The sequence below is a fragment of the Pristiophorus japonicus genome, chromosome 11, assembly GCF_044704955.1.
Source record: "Pristiophorus japonicus isolate sPriJap1 chromosome 11, sPriJap1.hap1, whole genome shotgun sequence".
NCBI lineage: Eukaryota > Metazoa > Chordata > Chondrichthyes > Pristiophoridae > Pristiophorus > Pristiophorus japonicus.
The window spans coordinates 80,498,240-80,521,608 of NC_091987.1; the positions used below are offsets into that span (position 1 = coordinate 80,498,240).

The following is a 23,369-nucleotide window of genomic DNA, read 5'->3' on the forward strand; positions in this document are numbered from 1 at the left end:
TCTATCCTCATAGGATAGCCCTCTCGTCCCAGAAATCTGCTGCGGTAACCTATTTCACATGTTGATCACTTTGGAAAGAAAGTCTGCATAAATTGTCTATTATGTTTAGTTTTCATCATCTTGAATCTCCGCCATCTCCTTCTCTGGCTCCCTTCTGGAGGGAAAGGATGAATTAAAATATATACAATTAAATTATGTTGCAAAGTACTGGGTTTATTGTTTTTTTACAGATTTTTAATATTTCCCCTAGGACCATCGACTCACTTCACCTTTGTCATTTGCTTTGACATCGGAACACAGAGAACATGTAATGTTTTCATTAAAGATTCTGTTTGAGGCGGCACCTTTGCCTGATTTTCCAGCTATAATGTAAGTGTTAAAAGTGACTTGTTTGCTTTTTCTGTTATTAATTGCATTGTGCAGAATAACAGCTCAGCTAAAATAGTGGACAGAGGAATGATGTACTTATCATGCTTATATGTTGACGATCTGTCCACTGGCTAATCCGCTCTGGTATCTCCATCAACGTAGCCTCAAAATGGCGGGGGCAACAGAAATACTGCCGCAAAAAGATCAACGCAGAAGCACTCAAAGACCAGGCAAAGAAAGCCCTACTCAGCCAATGCCTCACAGACAGCTTGATGACCTCCAATGAACTGGAGCCGCAGAGTGCCCATAGTGCATGGTCTGCCCTCAAGTCCACCATAATTAGCACCTGTGAAGAGACTTTTGGTTACTCTACCAGAAAACATCAAGACTGGTTCGATTAGAAAAATAGAAAATAGGTGCAGGAATAGGCCATTCAGCCCTTCGAGCCTGCACCGCCATTCAATAAGATCATGGCTGATCATTCCCTCAGTACCCCTTTCCTGCTTTCTCTCCATACCCCTTGATCCCCTTAGCCGTAAGGGCCATATCTAACTCCCTCTTGAATATATCCAATGAACTGGCATCAACAACTCTCTGTGGCAGGGAATTCCATAGGTTAACAACTCTGAGTGAAGAAGTTTCTCCTCATCTCAGTCCTAAATGGCCTACCCCTTATCCTAAGACTATGTCCCCTGGTTCTGGACTTCCCCAACATCGGGAACATTCTTCCTGCATCTAACCTGTCCAATCCCGTCAGAATCTTATACGTTTATATGAGATCCCCTCTCATCCTTCTAAACTCCAATGAATAAAGGCCCAGTTGATCCAGTCTCTCCTCATATAACAGTCCAGCCATCCCTGGAATCAGTCTGGTGAACCTTCGCTGCACTCCCTCAATAACAAGAACATCCTTCCTCGGATTAAGAGACCAAAACTGTACACAATATTCCAGGTGAGGCCTCACTAAGGCCCTTACAACTGCAGTAAGACCTCCCTGCTCCTATATTCAAATTCCCTAGCTATGAAGGCCAACATACCATTTGCCGCCTTCACCGCCTGCTGTACCTGCATGCCCACTTTCAGTGACTGATGAGCCATGACACCCAGGTCTCGTTGCACCTCCCCTTTTCCTAATCTGCCGCCATCCAGATAATATTCTGCCTTCGTGTTTTTGCCCCCAAAATGGATAACCTCACATTTATCCACATTATACTGCATCTGCCATGCATTTGCCCACTCACCTAACCTGTCCAAGTAACCCTGCAGCCTTTTGGCTTCCTCCTCACAGCTCACACCGCCACCCAGTTTAGTGTAATCCGCAAACTTGGAGATATTGCACTCAATTCCTTCATCTAAATCGTTAATGTATATTGTAAATAGCTGGGGTCCCAGCACTGAACCCTGCAGCACTCCACTAGTCACTGTCTGCCATTCTGAAAAGGACCCGTTTACCCCGACTCTGCTTCCTGTCTGCCAACCCGTTCTCTATCCATGTCAGTACATTACTCCCAATACCATGCGCTTTGATTTTGCACACCAATCTCTTGTGTGGGACCTTGTCAAAAGCCTTTTGAAAGTCCAAATACACCACATCCACTGGTTCTCCCTTGTCCACTCTACTAGTTACATCCTCAAAAAATTCCAGAAGATTTGTCAAGCATGATTTCCCTTTCATAAATCCATGCTGACTTGGACCAATCCTGTCACTGCTTTCCAAATGCACTGCTATTTCATCCTTGGTGATTGATTCCAACATATTCCCCATTACTGATGTCAGGCTAACCGGTCTATAATTACCCGTTTTCTCTCTCCTTCCTTTTTTAAACAGTGGTGCGACATTAGCTACCCTCCAGTCCATAGGAACTGATCTAGAGTCGATAGACTGTTGGAAAATGATCACCAATGCATCCACTATTTCTAGGGCCACTTCCTCAAGTACTCTGGGATGCAGACTTTCAGGCCCCGGGGATTTATCGGCCTTCAATCCCATCAATTTCCCTAACACAATCCTTCAGTTCCTCCTTCTTACTAGACCTACTGTCCCCTAGTACAATCGGAAGGTTATTTGTGTCTTCCTTCGTGAAGATAGAACCAAAGTATTTGTTCAATTGGTCTGCCATTTCTTTGTTCCCCATTATAAATTCACCTGAATCCGACTGCAAGGGACCTACGTTTGTCTTCACTAATCTTTTTCTCTTCACATATTTATAGAGGCTTTTGCAGTCAGTTTTTATGTTCCCGGCAAGCTTCCTCTCGTACTCTATTTTCCCCCTCTTAATTAAACCCTTAGTCTTCCTCTGTTGAATTCTAAATTTCTCCCAGTCCGCAGGTTTGCTACTTTTTCTAGCCAAATTATATGCCTCTTCCTTGGATTTAACACTATCCTTAATTTCCCTTGTTAGCCATGGTTGAGCCACTTTCCCTGTTTTTATTTTTACTCCAGACAGGGATGTACAATTGCTGAACTTTAAATGTTTGCTTTAAATGTTTAAATGTGATATTTAAATGTTTGCCATCGCTTATCCACCGTCAACCCTTAACAACCAGGAGATCCAGGAGTTAATAAACCACAAACGCAAGGCATTTCTGAATTGGAAACAACTCCACAACTCGAGTGAAAGAAAGCACACCTGCAGACAACTGAAGGCTGAGGTCCAACGAAAAACACGTGACCTAAAGAACAAATGGTGGGTCGAAAAAGCGCAGGAGATCCAGTATCTAGCCGACAATCACGACATGCGTGGATATTTTTGCGCAGTCAAGATCCCTTACAGCCCAAGCACTCGAGGTCCTATTCCACTGAGAGCCAAGAATGAGAGGTGTTCATCAAGGACAGAGAGGCAGTCAGTGCCCGCTGGAAGGAGCACTTTGAGGATCTTTTCAACCAAGGCTCTGTCTTTGAAGCGAGTGTCCTTGACTCCATCCCACAGCATGCTACCTGTCACCACCTCGGCACAATCCCAGCCTGGCATGAGATTGAAAAGACCAGCCGACAACTGAAAAACAACAAGGCCTCAGAAACAGATGGAATGCCTGCCAAAGTACTGAAGCATGGTGGAGAAGTACTCTTGGCGCGAATCCATGACCTCATCTCTCTGATCCGGAAGGAGGAAAGCACGCCAGGGGATCTGAGACGCCGTAATCGTGACCATCTTCAAGAAAGAGGACAAGTCCGACTGCGGTAATTATAGAGGAGTTTCCCTGCTGTCTGCGGCAGGGCAAATCATCGCAAGAATCCTCCTCAATCGTTTTCTCCCAGTGGCTGAAGAGCTCCTCCCAGAGTCGCAATGCAGATTCCGCCCACTAAGGGGCACACAAAGATTTGTCACCATCCTCCATCTGCTTTGCAATGACATGCAAGCCGTGATTCTAACCAATGAATCCACCAATACAAGTGCAGACCAGGGTCAAGCAAGGCTGTGTCATCGCACTAATGCTCTTCTCAATCTTCCTCGCTGCAATGCTTCATCTCGCCCATTACAAGTTTCCCGCTGTAGTGGAGTTAACCTACAGGCCAAGCGGGAAATTGTTCAACGTCCGATGTCTCCAGTCCAGATCCAAGGTTGCTCCAACCTCTGTCATTGAATTACAATATGCAGATGACTCTTGCGTTTGTGCACACCTTGGAGTCCGAACTCCAAACCATCATTGACGCCTTCATTGAAGCGTGCTCGAGTCTGGGCCTCACATTAGACATCAGTGAGACAAAGGTCCTCTACCAACCTGCCTCCGCCACACAGTACTGCTCCCCGGTTATCAAGATCCACAATGTGAACCACTTCCCATACTACTTTGGAGCCTACTTTCTACAAGGGCAGACATTGATGAAGTCCAACACCGCCTTCAGTGTGCCAGTGCAGCCTTTGGCCGCCTGAGGAGAAGAGTGTTCAAAGACCAAGATCTCAAACCCGGCACCAAGCTCATGGTCTACAGAGCAGTAGTGGTACCCGCCTTCCTATATGCTTCAGAGACATGGGACTATGTACAGTAGGCACCTCAAAGCACTGGGGAAGTACCCCAATGTTGCCTTTGTAAAATCCTGCAAATTCATTGGCAGGATAGCTGCACCAACGTCAGCGTTCTCTCTCAGGCCAACATCCCCAGCATCGCGGCATTGACCACGCTCGATCAACTCCGATGGGCGAGCCACATTGTCCGCATGCCCAATGCTAGACTCCAGAAACAAGCACTCTACTTCGAGCTACATCCCGGCAGGCGAGCCCCAGGAGGGCTGAGAAAACGCTTGAAGGACATCCTTAAAGCCTCCTTGAAAAAAATGCAACATCCCCACAGACTCTTGGGAATCCTTGGCCCAAGACCGCTCAAAGTGGAAGAGGAGCATCCAAGAAGGCACCGAACACTTCGAGTCTCTTTGCCGGGAGCACGTGGAAGCTAAGCACAAAAAGTGGAAGGAGCGTACGACAAATCAAGCACTCCACCCACCCGTCCCTCCAACCACTGTCTGCCCCACCTGTGACAGAGACTGTAGATCCCGTATTGGTCTCAGTCATCAGTCATCTTGGAACTCATTTTAGTGTGGAAGAAGGTCATCCTCGACTCCGGGGGACTGCCTAAGAAGATTATGATGATTTTGACGATCTGTAACTTTTGCTGTTGGTGTTGCTGTCTTCTTACTATCAAATGAGTAACTGGTAGCTTAATTTTTGAGTAATTTATAAGAACTGCATTGTATTACAAAACATATGGACAAAATTCTGATTCATCTTGTAATGCACAAATTACATGCAGAAAATGTAATTTAGCTACAAAGTGTGTGCACTATGTTGCAGTAACATCAAATGGACATTTTAAATTGAGCCCCTCCAGTATCCATTCTGATTTTTGAATCACAAGCCCACCACAATCCCCATAGATCATAAGCATTCCAAAAGATTGGCCTTGCCATTGACGCCCACATCCCATGAATGAATAACACTTTTAGTAGATTTTAGGTGTTGATACTTTTATGTAGCAAATCATATTAATTTCACAAATAATTATGTGGTGTCAATTCTCTAATATATTCTCATTCTGCTTGGGTATGTACTGTCCTGAACATAGGGCAGAGGGGGGGGGGGAACTTTTATCTTAATGCTTCTTTGTTCTTTTCAGGCTTGGAGAAAGCATTGCTGCCAATAATGCCTGTAAACAACAGAACAGTGACCATGTAATGAAAAAAATTCCAGTCCAGCAGCATTCAACAAGCCTTGTAACATCAAACTGTTCAAGTACAGCCAGTGCTACCAGATCCAATATTCATGAGTTGATTGATAAATTGCAATTAGGAATGGAGGTTTGTACTGCATGTTGGTTGAGTTTACAGGTTATTTGTTTATATGATTATATATTATAGTATGTATTTAATATTGCACTCCTATTTCTGGTTGATATTGACCCTTTTTTTAGGAGGCTCTACGAATATTATTGAGCCACAATGTATCTTATTAATCTGTTTGAATTAAGTTATCAGTTAATCATTTAATTGAGGAAAGTGGAGCAGTATAAAATGCTATATTTATATTGATTACTGAGTTTCATTTAAGAAGCTTAGCTGTCAGACTTGTGTGGGAAAAGTGGGGGTTTATTTTAATTGTAACAGTTTCCTGAAATTGTACATCTTGAAAGCTGGCTGGCAAAAGTGTTTAGGTACTTTTATCTGCCATGTGGTCATAAGTTTGTGTCCAAGGGACAGTTTTGTTGTCTGCTGTATTATGTTAAGTAAAGAATATATGTAAAATGTTTTTAGTTTTCATGAATTGGATTTGTTTTTATTTAGCTCTTTTAAAAATACATTTAACAACATGATTTTATCTTTTCACAGCTGAAGGAACAAGTCAAGGATGTGAGGCTTTCAGATGTGATGGATGTATATGAGCAGAAGCTTTCATCTCTTGCAGTAAGTGCTTCTTGAAAATTATTGTAAAATTTTTTTTAAAGTAAAATTGGGGAAAAATTGGTAAAACCAATATTCCAAATACCACAAAGTTTATATAAATAGATATCATACCCTATTACATCATTGATGCTGTTTTTAAAATGCAGAAGTGATAAAGAAATCTTGGGCACGTTTTAAGATTTTCTCTCAATTGGTTTCAGTGAGATTTCTTTTGCAGCTGAGTGTAAATAATGTGATGTGTCTTTTGCAGAATGTTTAGTGATTAGGGGCCCAAGTTTCGGGTGGAGTTGCTCCTAGTTTTTTGAAGCAACTAGTTTAGTTTGGAGTATGTTAGAAATTGCAATTCTCGGATATTAGTTTGCTCCAGTTCTAGTGAGTTAGTTTAGGTTGGCTTTAGGTAAGGTATTTTTTTTCCAAAAGGGGGTGTGTCCAGCCACTCAGGCCTGTTTTGCAAGTTTCGGCAGTGAAAACTTACTACAAACTAACTTAGAATGGAGTAAGTGTCCACTTTTGTAAGTTCTGAAAAACCTTACCTAGAGTTAAGTTTAGTTCAGGCACAGCCAGAGATGGGGGGTGGGAAGCATTAAACACAAAGGACACATCAACATCACAACAGGGGGGCAGGGGGGAGGGAAGTTAGAGGATTTTCCATAAACACCTTAACAACAACATTAAAGAAGCAAAGAACATTTAAAGCACTAAGCACTAAACAAAGCAGTACATTTAAAGCACCAAGCACTAAACAAAGCACAAAAAGTAATAAGCAATTAATTAATAAAAAATAGAAGAAACCCTGCACCTAAAGCACCAAGACCAAAGTAATAAGCAATCAATCAATAAAAAATAGAAGTCCTACCCTTATGTGAAGGGAAGGTGTCTCTCTCTGTAGTCTCTCTTTCTCTCTCTCTCTCTCTCTCTCTCTCTCTCTCTCTCTCTCTATCTCTATCTCTATCTCTCTATCTGATAGTGAGGGGTGGAGGGGGGGTGGGTGTGTGGGAGGGTGGGTGTGTGTGTGTGGGGGGGGGGGTGGGTGGGAGGGTGGGAGGGGGTGTGTGGGGGGGTGGGCGGTGGTGTGTGTGTGGGGGGGGTGGGCGGTGGTGTGTGTGTGGGGGGGGGGGGTGTGAAGCGGGGAGGGGGGGCGCGAGGCTGGAAGGAGGCACCCCTGCTCTCTCCTCTGGCCCTTCGATCATTTCAAGTGCCCCCAACCCACGCTCCCCCATCCCTGTTGCCACGGCCCCCCTCCCCATCCCGGTAGCCACGCTCCCCCTCCATCCCGGTAGCCACGCTCTTTCCCCCCCCCCTCACCCCTCCCTCCCTCTTCCCTCCCCTCTCCGGTAGCCACGCTCCCTTCCATTCCCCCCCGCCCCAGTACCCACGCTCCCCTGAGCCATTGCGCAGGCGCGCATGCTCCAACGCGCCTGCGCAATGCTGCCAGCACTGACGAGAAGGCATGATCCCTAGCCCCGCCCCCCTGCAGACTGCGATCGACTTGCATCGCCACAGGGAGACTACGCTGCGCCACGCCACGCTCCAGGAGGACCGGAGAATTACTGAAGATGATTCCGGAGCACCTTCGAGCCCAGGCAGGTCACTGACGACTACGTGTGCGGGAAGTGTGTCCACCTCAAGCTCCTGACTGACCGCGTTGCGGAGTTGGAGCTGAGGGTGGATTCGCTCTGGAGCATCCACGATGCTGAGAATGACGTGAGTATCACATGTAGTGAGTTGGTCTTACCGCAGGGAAAGGGTCCACAGCCAGCTAGGGAATGGAAGACCAGCAGGAAGAGTAGTGCAAGGAAGGTAGTGCAGGGGTCCCCTGTGGTCATCCCCCTGCAAAACAGATACACTGTTTTAGAAACATAGAAACATAGAAAATAGGTGCAGGAGCAGGCCATTCAGCCCTTCTAGCCTGCACCGCCATTCAATGAGTTCATGGCTGAACATGAAACTTCAGTACCCCCTTCCTGCTTTCTCGCCATAACCCTTGATCCCCCGAGTAGTAAGGACTTCATCTAACTCCCTTTTGAATATATTTAGTGAATTGGCCTCAACTACTTTCTGTGGTAGAGAATTCCACAGGTTCACCACTCTCTGGGTGAAGAAGTTTCTCCTCATCTCGGTCCTAAATGGCTTACCCCTTATCCTCAGACTGTGACCCCTGGTTATGGACTTCCCCAACATTGGGAACATTCTTTCTGCATCTAACCTGTCTAAACCCGTCAGAATTTTAAACGTTTCTATGAGGTCCCCTCTCATTCTTCTGAACTCCAGTGAATACAAGCCCAATTGATCCAATCTTTCTTGATAGGTCAGTCCCGCCATCCCGGGAATCAGTCTGGTGAACCTTCGCTGCACTCCCTCAATAGCAAGAATGTCCTTCCTCAAGTTAGGAGACCAAAACTGTACACAATACTGCAGCAGCAGCCAAGTTCATGGCACCGTGGCTGGCTCTGCTGCACAGGAGGGCAAGAAAAAGAGTGGGACAGCAATAGTGATAGGGGATTCAATGGTGAGGGGAATAGATAGGCGTTTCTGCGGCCGCGACCGAGACTCCAGGATGGTATGTTGCCTCCCTGGTGCAAGGGTCAAGGATGTCTCGGAGCGGGTGCAGGACATTCTGAAAAGGGAGGGAGAACAGCCAGTTGTCGTGGTGCACAGTGGTACCAACGACATAGGTAAAAAAAAGGGATGAGGTCCTACGAAACGAATTTAAGGAGCTAGGAGCTAAATTAAAAAGTAGGACCTCAAAAGTAGTAATCTCGGGATTGCTACCAGTGCCACGTGCTAGTCAGAGTAGGAATCGCAGGATAGCGCAGATGAATACGTGGCTTGAGCAGTGGTGCAGCAGGGAGGGATTCAAATTCCTGGGGCATTGGGACCGGTTCTGGGGGAGGTGGGACCAGTACAAACCGGACGGTCTGCACCTGGGCAGGACCGGAACCAATGTCCTAGGGGGAGTGTTTGCTAGTGCTGTTGGGGAGGATTTAAACTAATATGGCAGGGGGATGGGAACCAATGCAGGGAGACAGAGGGAAACAAAAAGGAGGCAAAAGCAAAAGACAGAAAGGAGATGAGGAAAAGTGGAGGGCGGAGAAACCCAAGGCAAAGAACAAAAAGGGCCACTGTACAGCAAAATTCTAAAAGGACAAAAGGTGTTTAAAAAAACAAGCCTGAAGGCTTTGTGTCTTAATGCAAGGAGTATCCGTAATAAGGTGGATGAATTAATTGTGCAAATAGATGTTAATAAATATGATGTGATTGGGATTACGGAGACGTGGCTCCAGGATGATCAGGGCTGGGAACTCAACATTCAGGGGTATTCAACATTCAGGAAGGATAGAATAAAAGGAAAGGGAGGTGGGGTAGCATTGTTGGTTAAAGAGGAGATTAATGCAATAGTTAGGAAAGACATTAGCTTGGATGATGTGGAATCTATATGGGTAGAGCTGCAGAACACCAAAGGGCAAAAAACGTTAGTAGGAGTTGTGTACAGACCTCCAAACAGTAATAGGGATGTTGGGGAGGGCATCAAACAGGAAATTAGGGGTGCATGCAATAAAGGTGTAGCAGTTATAATGGGTGACTTTAATATGCACATAGATGGGGCTAGCCAAACTGGAAGCAATATGGTGGAGGAGGATTTCCTGGAGTGCATAAGGGATGGTTTTCTAGACCAATATGTTGAGGAACCAACTAGGGGGGAGGCCATCTTAGACTGGGTGTTGTGTAATGAGAGAGGATTAATTAGCAATCTCATTGTGCGAGGCCCCTTGGGGAAGAGTGACCATAATATGGTGGATTTCTGCATTAGGATGGAGAATGAAACAGTAAATTCAGAGACCATGGTCCAGAACTTAAAGAAGTGTAACTTTGAAGGTATGAGGCATGAATTGGCTAGGATAGATTGGCGAATGATACTTAGGGGGTTGACTATGGATGGGCAATGGCAGACATTTAGAGACCGCATGGCTGAATTACAACAATTGTACATTCCTGTCTGGCGTAAAAATAAAAAAGGGAAGGTGGCTCAACCGTGGCTATCAAGGGAAATCAGGGATAGTATTAAAGCCAAGGAAGTGTCATACAAATTGGCCAGAAATAGCAGCGAACCTGGGGACTGGGAGAAATTTAGAACTCAGCAGAGGAGGACAAAGGGTTTGATTAGGGCAGGGAAAATGGAGTACGAGAAGAAGCTTGCAGGGAACATTAAGGTGGATTGCAAAAGTTTCTATAGGTATGTAAAGAGAAAAAGGTTAGTAAAGACAAACGTAGGTCCCCTGCAGTCAGAATCAGGGGAAGTCATAACGGGGAACAAAGAAATGGCAGACCAATTGAACAAGTACTTTGGTTCGGTATTCACTAAGGAGGATACAAACAACCTTCCGGATATAAAAGGGGTCAGAGGGTCTAGTAAGGAGGGGGAACTGAGGGAAATCTTAATTAGTCGGGAAATTGTGTTGGGGAAATTGATGGGATTGAAGGCCGATAAATCCCCAGGGCCTGATGGACTGCATCCCAGAGTACTTAAGGAGGTGGCCTTGGAAATAGCGGATGCATTGACTCTGAATCAGTTCCTATGGAGTGGAGGGTAGCCAATGTAACCCCACTTTTTAAAAAAGGAGGGAGAGAGAAAACATGGAATTATAGACCGGTCAGTCTGACCTCAGTAGTGGGTAAAATGATGGAATCAATTATTAAGGATGTCATAGCAGTGCATCTGGAAAATGGTGACATGATAGGTCCAAGTCAGCATGGATTTGTGAAAGGGAAATCATGCTTGACAAATCTTCTGGAATTTTTTGAGGATGTTTCCAGTAAAGTGGACAAAGGAGAACCAGTTGATGTGGTATATTTGGACTTTCAGAAGGCTTTCGACAAGGTCCCACACAAGAGATTAATGTGCAAAGTTAAAGCACATGGGATTGGGGGTAGTGTGCTGACGTGGATTGAGAACTGGTTGTCAGACAGGAAGCAAAGAGTAGGAGTAAACGGGTACTTTTCAGAATGGCAGGCAGTGACTAGTGGGGTGCCACAAGGTTCTGTGCTGGGGCCCCAGCTGTTTACATTGTACATTAATGATTTAGACGAGGGGATTAAATGCAGTATCTCCAAATTTGCGGATGACACTAAGTTGGGTGGCAGTGTGAGCTGCGAGGAGGATGCTATTAGGCTGCAGAGTGACTTGGATAGGTTAGGTGAGTGGGCAAATGCATGGCAGATGAAGTATAATGTGGATAAATGTGAGGTTATCCACTTTGGTGGTAAAAACAGAGAGACAGACTATTATCTGAATGGTGACAGATTAGGAAAAGGGAAGGTGCAACGAGACCTGGGTGTCATGATACATCAGTCATTGAAGGTTAGCATGCAGGTACAGCAGGCGGTTAAGAAAGCAAATGGCATGTTGGCCTTCATAGCGAGGGGATTTGAATACAGGGGCAGGGAGGTGTTGCTACAGTTGTACAGGGCCTTGGTGAGGCCACACCTGGAGTATTGTGTACAGTTTTGGTCTCCTAACTTGAGGAAGGACATTCTTGCTATTGAGGGAGTGCAGCGAAGATTCACCAGACTGATTCCCGGGATGGTGGGACTGACCTATCAAGAAAGACTGGATCAACTGGGCTTGTATTCACTGGAGTTCAGAAGAATGAGAGGGGACCTCATAGAAACGTTTAAAATTCTGACGGGTTTAGACAGGTTAGATGCAGGAAGAATGTTCCCACTGTTGGGGAAGTCCAGAACCAGGGGTCACAGTCTGAGGATAAGGGGTAAGCCATTTAGGACCGAGATGAGGAGAAACTTCTTCACCCAGAGAGTGGTGAACCTGTGGAATTCTCTACCACAGAAAGTAGTTGAGGCCAATTCACTAAATATATTCAAAAGGGAGTTAGATGAAGTCCTTACTACTCGGGGGATCAAGGGTTATGGCGAGAAAGCAGGAAGTGGGTACTGAAGTTTCATGTTCAGCCATGAACTCATTGAATGGCGGTGCAGGCTAGAAGGGCTGAATGGCCTGCTCCTGCACCTATTTTCTATGTTTCTATGTTTCTATGTTCTTAATGTGATGATGGAGCATTTTAAAATTTACCAAACAATCTACCTCACTGCCCATATAGCTTAGAATCATACAAGTTTACGGCACAGTAGGAGGCCAATCGGCCCATTGTATCCATGGCGGCCGGAAAAGAGCCATACACCCTAATCCATAGCTTTGTAGTTTACGGCACTTCAAGTGCATATCCAAGTCCTTTTTAAATGCGATGAGGGTTTCTGTGTCTCTCACCTGTTCAGGCAGTGAATTCCAAACCCCCACCATCTTCTGGCTGAAAAAAATACTCCAACTTCCCCCTAATCCTTCTACTAATTAATTAAATCTATGCTCCTTGGTTATTGACCTCTCTACTAAGGGAAATAGGTCCTTCCTATCAACTCTATCGAGGCACCTCATAATTTTATACACCTCAATTAAATCTCTCCTCTGTTCCAAAGAAAACAACCCTAGCCTATCCAATCTTTCCTCATAGCTAAAATTCTCCAGTCCTGACAACATCCTCGTAAATCTCCTCTCTACCCTCTAGTGCAATCACATTTTTTCTGTAATGTAATGACCAGAACTGTATGCAGTACTCTAGCTGTGGCCTTTCTAGTGTTTTATACAGTTCAAGCATAACCTCCCTGCTCGTATATTCTGTGTCTCAGCTAATATCTTACCCACCTTATCTACGTGCCCTGCTACCTTCAAGGATCTGTGGACAAGCACTCCCAAGATCCCTCTGTTCCTCTACACTTCTCAGTATCCTACCATTTATTGTGTATTCCCTTGCCTTGTTAGACCTCCACAAATGCATTACCCCTCACTTCTCTGGATTGAATTCCATTTGCCACTTTTCTACCCACCTGACCAGTCCATCGATGCCTTACTGCAGTCTACAGCTTTTCTCCTCACCATCAACCACTGTATCATCTTTGGACTTCTTAATCATACCCCCTACATTGAAATCTAAATCATTGATGTATAGCACAAAAAAATCATTGATGTATAGCACAAAAAGCAAGGGGCCTAGGACTGAGTTCTGTGGAACCCCACTGGAAACAGCCTTTAAGTCACAAAAACACCAGTCGACCATTACCCTTTGCTTCCTGCATTGAACCAATTTTGGAACCAACTTGCCACTTTCCCTTCGATCCCACGGCTTTTACTTTTCTGACCAGTCTTCCATGTAGGACCTTGTCAAAAATCTTACTAAAATCCATGTAGACTACATCAAATGCACTACCCTCATCAACCCTCCTTGTTATCTTCTCAAAAAATTCAATCAAAAAATTGGACACAACCGTTCCTTAACAAATCCATGCTGACTGTCCTAGATTAATCTGGGCCTTTCTAAGTGACGATTAATATACTGTCCCTCAGAATTTTTTCCAATAATTTTCCCAACACCGAAGTTAGACTGACTGGCCTGTAATTACTCTGTCTATCCCTTTCTCCCTTTTTGAACAACGATACAACATTACCAGTCCTCTAGCACCACGCCTGTAGCCAGAGAGGATGGAAGCATGATGGTCAGAGCCTCTGCTATTTCCTCCCTTCTCATAACAGCCTGGGATACATTTCATCTGGGCCTGGCGATTTATCTACTTTCAAAGTAGCTGAACCCCTTAATATTTCCCCTCTCACTATGTTTATCTCATCTAATATTTCACCTCCTTCTTAACAAAGTGTCTGCATTGTGAAGACAAACGCAAAGTATTTATTAAGAATCATACCCACGTCTTCTGCCTCCACACACTGGTTACCTTTTTGGTCTTTAATAAGCTCTACTTTTTCCTTGGTTATCCTCTTGCTCTTTATACAGTTTATGTATATGTATTTATAAAATCTTTGGGTTTTCCTTGATTTTACTTGACTACCTTTTTCATGCTCTCTTTGCTTTCCTAATTTCCTTTTTAATTTCACCTCTGCACTTTCTGCACTCCTATGCTTTCTGTGGTATTTGAGTATTGCCTGTTGTTAGTCTGATGATTTAGTGTTCTTTCACGAGTGTGAAAAACAAATTGCATACAAGTTGTAAAGAGCTTTTTAATTGTGTGGAAAAACTGTATGGAATAGTAATCTTTGCTCGTAAAAGTCTTTCCTTTCTTGTAAACATGCTTTTTGTGTATCTCAATACATTTTTGAACATCTTGCATTTATATAATGCCTTTAACGTCCTAATGCGCTTCACAAAAACGTTATCAGACAAAATTTAACACCGAGCCACATGAGATATTAGGACAAGTGATCAAAAGCTTGGTCAAAGCGGTAGGTTTTAAGGAGCGTTTTAAAGGAGGATAGAGAGGCGAAGAGATTTAGAGAAGGCATTCTAGAGCTTGGGGCCTAGACAGAGCTACTATTGACTATGATACTATTAGATTTTATAGTTACATTGGTTTGGAGAAGTGAGGGAAAAGAGAATCTTTCTTTCATTATCTTGATTTAAAACTGCTGTTTTCTAACTGTTTAATGCCTGTTAACTGAAGAGTGGAGACCAGATGATGTGCACAGCTACTACAACATCAATTTTTAGTTTGCCATGATTTATTATTGCTGTACTCTTGCCATTGTAGCATGGATGCATTTTCTGGTGACATTTTTAAAAGTAGCTAATTAATGTAACAATTATTCTTGAGAGTTTATTCTGCATATGTACTACTGTCCGGGATAAACAAGGACGATGTAAGTGGTGAGGATTGTACCTCGATTAGATCACCCCCTCAACAATCCAAACTCAAGGGAACTGTTTCTACAAAACAGCTGTAGGGGTGTATACCAAAATTTTCAGTCGCAGTCAATTTCAGAAAAGATTGGGGGAAACGAAGAAGGATTGTGCAGAAAAAGAAAAGTTAGTAACTTAATTGGAAAGAAACTCCATAATAAAGAAATGGTCTTGGGTAGAAGATACCAATGCAGATAGACTTGAAGAGAGAGAGAAGGAAGATGAGAAAGTCATTGCTTTCTGTTACTAAATCATTTAGAAAGCATTAATGATTATTAAAGTGTTGGCTTGGACTGTTTTTAGTCCAACAACCAATTTGTATAAAGTCGCTAGATAGATAAAATGATAAAGTCTCTTGCAGGAAAGTTTTTTTTTCCACACAAGCCTAAAATTATATTTTTTTTACCTTCCTCTATTACGTACACGTTTCAAATCTAAAACCACATCCTCCGTAGTTGGAATCTACACAGCTCAGAGATATGAAATATAGTGGTGAAACTTCTTTCCTATGTTTGAGTTTGCTGTTTTGGTGTGGCGTGGCAAACTTTGTTTATAGTTTTGGATAAGGCTGCTCTCGCTTTTTTCTGTAATTTATTTATTTTGCTTAGTCTGGTGCTTTTGCACATAAGAGGGCGGGTGCATGGAAGGATGCCACTAATGTCTCCTGTGGCTGTCATGTTACTAGGAATTGTCGAGGTTCATGTAGAGGTGGCTCTCCCTCATTTATTCCTTCATTCCTTCACGCACCTCCCTCTGCGGCTTGCTTCATGATGCTGAGCATTAGCTTTCCACATTTTACAATACCATATACTTTTTTTTGAAATGTGCTTTGATATTAACATTAGTGTTGAACATTACTGTAATTAAAGAATAACTTTTTTTATGTTTAGTCCAAAGAAAACCGTTTACAGGACTTATTGGAAGCCAAGGCACTGGCCCTAGCACAGGCTGATCGTTTGATTGCTCAGTACCGCTGTCAAAGAGCCCATGCAGAAGCAGAGGTATATTGAATAAATCATGAGATAAATAACTCTACAGTATCTTAATTCAGTCATTTAATTCAAATGACCTTTTGATTTTCTGAGTTATTTACATTGCATAATTCAAATAAGATAATTCAATTTCTTTAGGGAAAAATTGACTTTGAATTGTCAGGGATAGGCGAACTCCCTAGGTTGTAAGTTTCCAATTCAGTGGTGGGAAAAATACGGCCCGCGGGCCATTTCCGGCCCGCTAAGTCATTCTATCCGGTCCACTGGATGGGACAGAAACAGAACGCGAGCCGAAGCTCGAGCTGCACATTCATTCGTCTATCCACTTTCACTTCTCATGGGTCAGAGAAAGACTCAAAACTGCAGCCAAGGAAAAATCATCATAATACTTCATACAAATTAATAATTTGCAAAAGCAATTCTCCCTGACCCGACCTTAAAAGGATCCGTTCCGTGATTCTAGGCCCCAAGGGCAGACATCCGTACCCAGAATGCACTGCGCACTCTAATATGCCCTATCCATTTTAGAGTGGAGTCATGGCTGTGCATCTCCACAACACCTTTACCAAAGAAAGTGACTGGTGTTGCATCTTTCCTCTCCCGATATCCAGATTACGATGGCAGGGGAGTTTTCATCTGGCACCAATTGGGTCAGATTTAGTAATCTTTGCAGAGGGACATAAGGATGACTGAGGTGGGGAATTGATGCTGACACAGTCTCTAAAGAGGGTACAGTTCTATTTCACATCACTGATTTACAGAGACCAGATACCATAAGATACTATAACGTTTTCAAACTTTTATCTTTGATTCATTTCTAAGCAGTATCTAATATGTTCTGTATTTAAGATAGCATCTGACTACTGTCTGATTTATATTTATGCAATGTTTGCTTATGAAATGTTGCTTTTTTTTTGCGCACAGTCCCTTTAAATTTGTTGCGCGGCCGGCCACTACGCAGCCACGCGTGCGCAATATCTCTACCAGCGGCAGGAGCTGGGGATCGGGACTATGTGATTGTTGTGCGATCGTGCAGCCATTGCGCTTGGGGGGGGTGGGGGGGGACATTAGTGGGCGCCCCTCAACAACTCACCAAAACTTGTTTAGTGGCCCTCCAGCCCAAATAATTGTCTACCCCTGTTCTAGCTGTATGAATTTGAAAAATGTAGCAGAGCAAGGTACAGTTTGATGGTTTCACCATACTAATGTCTATTATGGGTAAGGTAAAAATGGCTGTTATCAAATGTGAAGTGCCAAAAGTATGAAAATCTATTTTGCAGCTACAATTGTTCTTAATTCTATGGAAACGAGGGACAAAAATAAATTATGGTTAAATATTTTTGTGAGTACTTTAGTGTGTGATTAAACAGAAAATTGTATAGTGTTTGTGAGAGAATTGTTTGAGTTAACCATTCAGTTTGGCTGGGAAGAATGTTAAAAACCACAGTAAATCAAAACATTCTCTTACATTTTGCTGCTGTTGAAATTCTGATCAGGAGACAGATCTTTAACATCAATGGTTGTTCACTGTTCCAGTAATTAACTTTAACTATACAAACACTAGCATTTTAATCGGTCTATTGGTCTGGAGTTTTGGTTAAGCCAGTTTAAGCTGGTACCCGTTTTAATTGGCAATATTGGAATGTGTAACTTCTTCATCTGTTAGACATACCAGAATGCCAAGGTTGGCTATTTATAAACAGTTTTACAGAATGGATTAAAATATCCCCTTCATTCGTTGCATGCTACTCCTCAGAGCTACCACCTACAAGTATAGAGTCAACTTTTAATTGTACACTGATGCTTGCGAAGTCTTACCTGTTTACCACCATCATAGACTCCAGAGCTACTGTTGTAGTAATGTTTGATAGCCTACCTAACATCATTTGTCACTGAGGCACTTGTGCATCAATGACATCTAGTGGATAGTGGGGAACAGATGTATTCCCTGACCATTCTTTATGGTCCGGATTTTGCGGTCAGCAGCGAAGGGACAGCACTCGCCATTGACCTCGAAGAAAGCTGCCCAAAAAGATTTAGCGGGCTTTGTGGCGTCGATTTCTCCTATTCCGACACCAGTTTCAATCTGACGCCATTGGTAGGACTTCCCTACTTTTAGCTGAAATATAAACAATAAAAATCATTAATTTTTATTATTTTAAAAATCTATGGCATTTTTATCATGGAATGGAAGAAATGACACTCCGCACTTCTTAAAATGTAGTTTTTTAGGGCCAGAGAGATTGTTCAGTAATTATGACTTAGTACGCTGTTTAAAAACTCAGTTACATGTACCTCATTCAACAAGGCGTAACTTTTTCAATGGTTTTTACAGCAAGTATAGTGCGTAAAACGTTGAAGTTCACATCAAATCACAGTGTTGCTTGCATCTGTGAAGACTGCAACAGCGCACTTTGTGGAAGACTAGGGCATCACTGACGGCAACTTCCGGATTTCCGCGTTTAGCTGCGCATGTGCGGATGCCAGAAGTGGCTGTCAGTTTTACACAAAGGACGGCAAGCGCTGGCATTGCAACTGCAAATTCTGGACCAATGTCTCGTGCATCGGATTTTCAAATAAGTTTTCAAAATTTGTGTAGTAATGTAGCTGCAATATTTTGTTCATTTATTCTGCATTGTTGCATTTTATAAATTAGGCATTTTTTGAATTGTAGGCACGACAGTTGGCTTCACTTCTGATGGATGCAGAGAGGAAAAATGAAGAACTTGATGGAGTGCTAAAGACCCAACTGCTGGAATCTGACCGTGCCAAGATGGATATTGAAGAGCTTTATCAGCACAATTGTAAATTACAGGCCATTGCTGAAGAACATGAATCCTTAAAAGTTACTTCGAAAAGTCTTGCTCATAAGTAAGGTTTGGTGTTTTCTGCTAATTTTTTGGTGTGGATTTTCCTTGCTGTCATTTTCAATAAAAAATAAATTGTAGCAGCAGCATCAGGGTACATGTAAAACAATTAAAGACTTATTTTTGTGAATGGCATAGAGTAGTAGTTACAGCAATGCTATGCTTGCATGTGGAGGCCAAGCACTTGACTAGAAGGATTGAAAATGGGAGGGGGATTTATCCCAAATCACCGTCGTCCAACTCTAGGACCCTATTTCAAAGTGGCATTAATGGGTACATGGAGTAGCATGCCAGAAAGGATGAATTGGGGCATTGAGGGGATTGCAGGAGAGGAAGAAAACGCAAGGAGAGAATGTACCTCATGGGGGGAGGGCCTAATAAACCACAAAAGTTATAGCATCCCACACAAGTATAATTGTATTAATGTAATTTTTTAATAAGTTACATAAATTTTATTTTTCACTGAATAACTCCTTGAATTTACAATCCATAAATTCAGTTCCAGATTTGTATGTTTACATAAACTTTCTTTTTAGTCTTGAGACTGTCGAAAAGCAATTTAAAGAACTTCAGATTGAGCACAACTCCTTAAGCAAACAAGGTGAATTGTTCAAAAAGCAAATTGACTCCCTTAAGCAACAGAATGATAGGTAAGTCAATCTTCTGATCAATGATTAGATGTGGTATTTGTAAATCCTAATTCAGTCACAATGGCTTGAAGTCATATCTGTCAAGTGGAATTTTTTATTTTAAAACCGCAAAATATCTTGTCTTTGATTTTTCCTTTTTTGAATCTTAGATGCCTTGCACAGTTGGCAGAGTTGGAAGGGCAAAAAAATGATTTGTGCATTCAGTTACAGGAAAAGAACAATACATTATTGGGTATGTCTTTGAGTTATGACTCACTTATTTGCCGTTGCCTGCTTTAGCATTTATTAAAAAGCAATTTGAACACTAGCACATGAGAGCTAAAACCTTAAAATATTATTTTTTCTTTTTTTTAAATTGGAAATGAGAAATATGGTGGCATAGAATGATGGGATGTGGCATTTTAGACTTATGGTTTTGTTTCATTCGCTGAAATAAGCCAACTAGAAGCTTTACTTTCCGCTTTCTACCTCTCTTACCCCACCCCCACATGGGCTGAGGAATTGTTCCTATTATCTTCGCTGGTGGGTTTCTAGCCTTGTAGAAAATGGACTATATATAGATAGTAAGACTGGATATATTTTGTACCCTCTACTTCCAATCCACACAGCAAGAACTTGCATTTATATAGCGCCTTTAATGTAGTGAAATTTCCCATGGCGCTTTACAGGAGTATTATGAGAGGAAAAATTTGATACCGAACTACATAAGTAGAAATTAGCGCAGGTGCCTAAAAGCTTGGTCAAAGAGGTTTGTTTTACGGAATGTCTGGAAGGAGGAAATTGAGGTAGAGATGGAGAGGTTTAGGCAGGGAGTTCCAGAGCTTGGAGCCTAGGCAATCGAAGGCATGGCCGCTAATGGTTAAGCGATTATCAGGGATGCTCGAGGGCAAAATTAGAGAAGCGCAGACATCTTGGGGGCGGGGGTGGTTGTGGGGTTGGAGGAGATCACAGATAGGGAGGGGCGAGGCCATGGAGGTATTTGAAAATAAGGATGACAATTTTGAAATCGAGGCGTTGCTTAACTGGAGAGAGAGCACAGGGGTGATGAGTGAGTGTGAATTGGTGCGAGTTAGGACATGGGCAGATGAGTTTTGGACCACCTCTAGTTTATGTCGGGTAGAATGTGGGAGACCAGCCAGGAGTGCGTTGGAATAGTCAAGTCTAAAGGTAACAAAGGCATAGATGAGGGCTTCAGCAGCGGATGAGCTGAGGCAAGGGCGGAGACGGATGAGGTTATGGAGGTGGAAATAGGTGGTCTTTAGGAGTGCAGTGGATATGTGGTTAAAGGCTCATTTCAGGCTCAAATATGACACCAAGGTTGTGAACAGTGTGGTTCAGCCTCAGCCAAATGTTGGGGAGAGGGATGAAGTCAGTGGCTAGGGAACAGAGTTTGTGGCGGGGACTGAAAACAATGGCTTGGGTTTCCCCAATATTCAATTGGAGAAAATTTCTGCTCATCCAGAATTGGATGTTGGACAAGCAGTCTGACAATTTAGAGACTATGGAGGGGTCGCGAGAAGTGGTAATGAGGTAGTGGGTGTCATCAGTGTACATGTGGAAACTGACGCTGTGTTTTCGGATGATGTCGCCAAGGGGCAACATGAGAAATAGGAGGGGGCCAAGGATAGATCCTTGGGGATGAAAATGTTGTTGTTTGAACAGAAGAGTGAAGTATACCTATATACTATGCCATGAAGTGACGACACTTTCGTTCATATGGTTTTCTGTGCTGTAAATAGCTAATCTTGTGTGGAGTAAGAGGCAGTTATATTGGTCTCAATTTTGGCCCAGCCCGTTTTTCGGCGCACTTACCGGAATTGCGCCGCTCTTTTCCGTTCAGAAGTGCACCGAAAAATTTCCTTTCCACTTTGGACGTTGTCCAGCCTCTTCCTTGTGGGCGCGCAGCGTGGCCTGTCGAGTCGGGGGTTGTGCCAAAAACTATGCCGGGACGTCTGCACATGCACAGTAGCTACCTCGCCCCCAGCCTCTCCATGTCTTGCTGCAGCCGCTCTGTGGGACCCAATGCCAGCCACTGGAATCACTCCCGCTCCTAGCCCTGGCCGAGTGGCCTGCCAGGATGATTTCTATCAGTTCTCCTTCCCGCCCGCCCCTAGCCCTGGCCAAGTGACCTCCCACACCAGCTAGTCCCCTGCCTTCCTGGGCCGAGTTTGAAGATGAAGTTAGGACTTAGTTCAATTTTTTATTTCTTATTGAATTCTTATAACTTTTTGTTTGCAAGGTTTAGTGGTTTGTAAGGCTTGGTGGTTTAGGTGCAGGCAGGTCCTCTCCGCTTCCCGCCCCTAGCCCAGGCCGAATGGCCTCCGATGTAGCTACCTGTGCCAATTTCTTTAACTCTCCGCAAGGGTTTTCTGAAGTGGCCACATACGCTGGCCTAAGTAGATTTGGAGTAGATTAGCTGGCCAAAGTTGCCTAAATGGGCAGAACTGGTGTAGGTGGCTGGTAATGCCCTCTTTTGAGAAAAAAAATAAACTTAAAGAAAATCGTAACCAACTCAGTTACACTGGTGCAAATTGATTGTGGAAAATGGGGATTTTTAAGTTATGCCAGAAAAAGCAAGTTACTCCAAAAAAAAATGGAGCAACTCCTAGCCAAAATTGAGGCCATAATCAGTGATGTTCTTCCCCAGTATATTTTCCAGTGGCCAGTTACAACATGGTATAAGTCTGACAACTGTTCTCCGGATTCCGAAATTTGTGTGTGGTGCTATTCTGAACTTAAAGGGAGAGGGAATGGTAGGAAAGATTAGTGATGACAAAACCTCCTACTCTCAACAGTATTTAATTGAGTTTTGAATTGTGCTACTTTTTTGGTGTGGATTTTCCTTGCTTCCTTGCTTCAAAACAAATAAATTGTAGCAGCTACATCAGTTACAACAATTGCAGAATTCATTTTGTGGATGACATAGAGCAGTAGTACAGCAGTTTGTGTGGTATTGTAAAGCAAAGTACTTTGCCCTGATTTTATATTCCAAGCCGATTACTTTCGACTTTGTCAGAACCCTGATCTTGGTTGGCCGGGGATTTTGTCCACCCCAACCCGATCTTAGCCAATTTTCTGATATGCTGTTACGCATATTTTAGGTGGACTTTTGAAAAACCTGTCCGAGCAGGCAGAGAATTGCTGCAGGAAGCCTTGGGTACCTGATGCATTGTAGTGTGGGCAGTAGTCTCTGCGAGTCTTTTCTTGGTGACACAAGGATGCAAATGACGGGAAATACGTTGTATGATGTAATTTACATGATATAATATGCCCATCTACATTTGGGTGGACATCTTGTACATCCCCTGTCCCATGTTGGAACATGATAGAAGCTGGGGGTGGGGGGGAGATTCCCAGCAGAAAATTCTGCCCCGATATCTGCAGTTTTCACACACAAACCACTAACTAAATTTTTTTTTTCTGTACATGGTTGACAGGTTTGGAACAAAAGCTTCAGGCAGAGCAAGAAAAATCAAAAACGACAGAGAAGGAGAAAGAGGACTTGGAAGAAACTATTGACGTTCTCCGAAAGGAGCTTAGCAAGACTGAGTTTGCAAGGAAAGAGCTCAGCATTAAGGTAAATTATGTATTTTAAATTGTTTAATTAAATTGTTAATAAGTCTGCCTTTCAGAAGATTGCAGAAGCACATGTGAAGGTATATGTGAGAATCTTGATATCTACTTCATTGCTACCCCCTCCCTTGAGTTATACTATTGTATTACTAGATATTGGATAGCAAAAGTAAACTTCTGATCACAAGGGATGCAGGTCCAATTACAAGAGAGACCAGTGACTGATTCTAACTTGAGAGAATATCGAAGGCAGACACGACATTTGT

The 23,369-nt window shown here is 43.2% G+C and overlaps 1 protein-coding gene across 1 annotated transcript in view; it reads left to right on the top strand.

The window, feature by feature from the left end:
* The window catches only part of cip2a (cellular inhibitor of PP2A), an 85,010-nt gene that overhangs the window by 48,656 nt on the left and 12,985 nt on the right, over positions 1-23,369 (top strand). The window contains exons 14-21 of the mRNA XM_070892984.1: positions 251-369; positions 5,482-5,662; positions 6,191-6,265; positions 15,912-16,022; positions 18,688-18,884; positions 19,417-19,530; positions 19,680-19,762; positions 22,968-23,107. Coding sequence (XP_070749085.1) covers positions 251-369; positions 5,482-5,662; positions 6,191-6,265; positions 15,912-16,022; positions 18,688-18,884; positions 19,417-19,530; positions 19,680-19,762; positions 22,968-23,107 — 1,020 coding nt within the window. The remainder of the gene's footprint in view (positions 1-250; positions 370-5,481; positions 5,663-6,190; positions 6,266-15,911; positions 16,023-18,687; positions 18,885-19,416; positions 19,531-19,679; positions 19,763-22,967; positions 23,108-23,369) is intronic.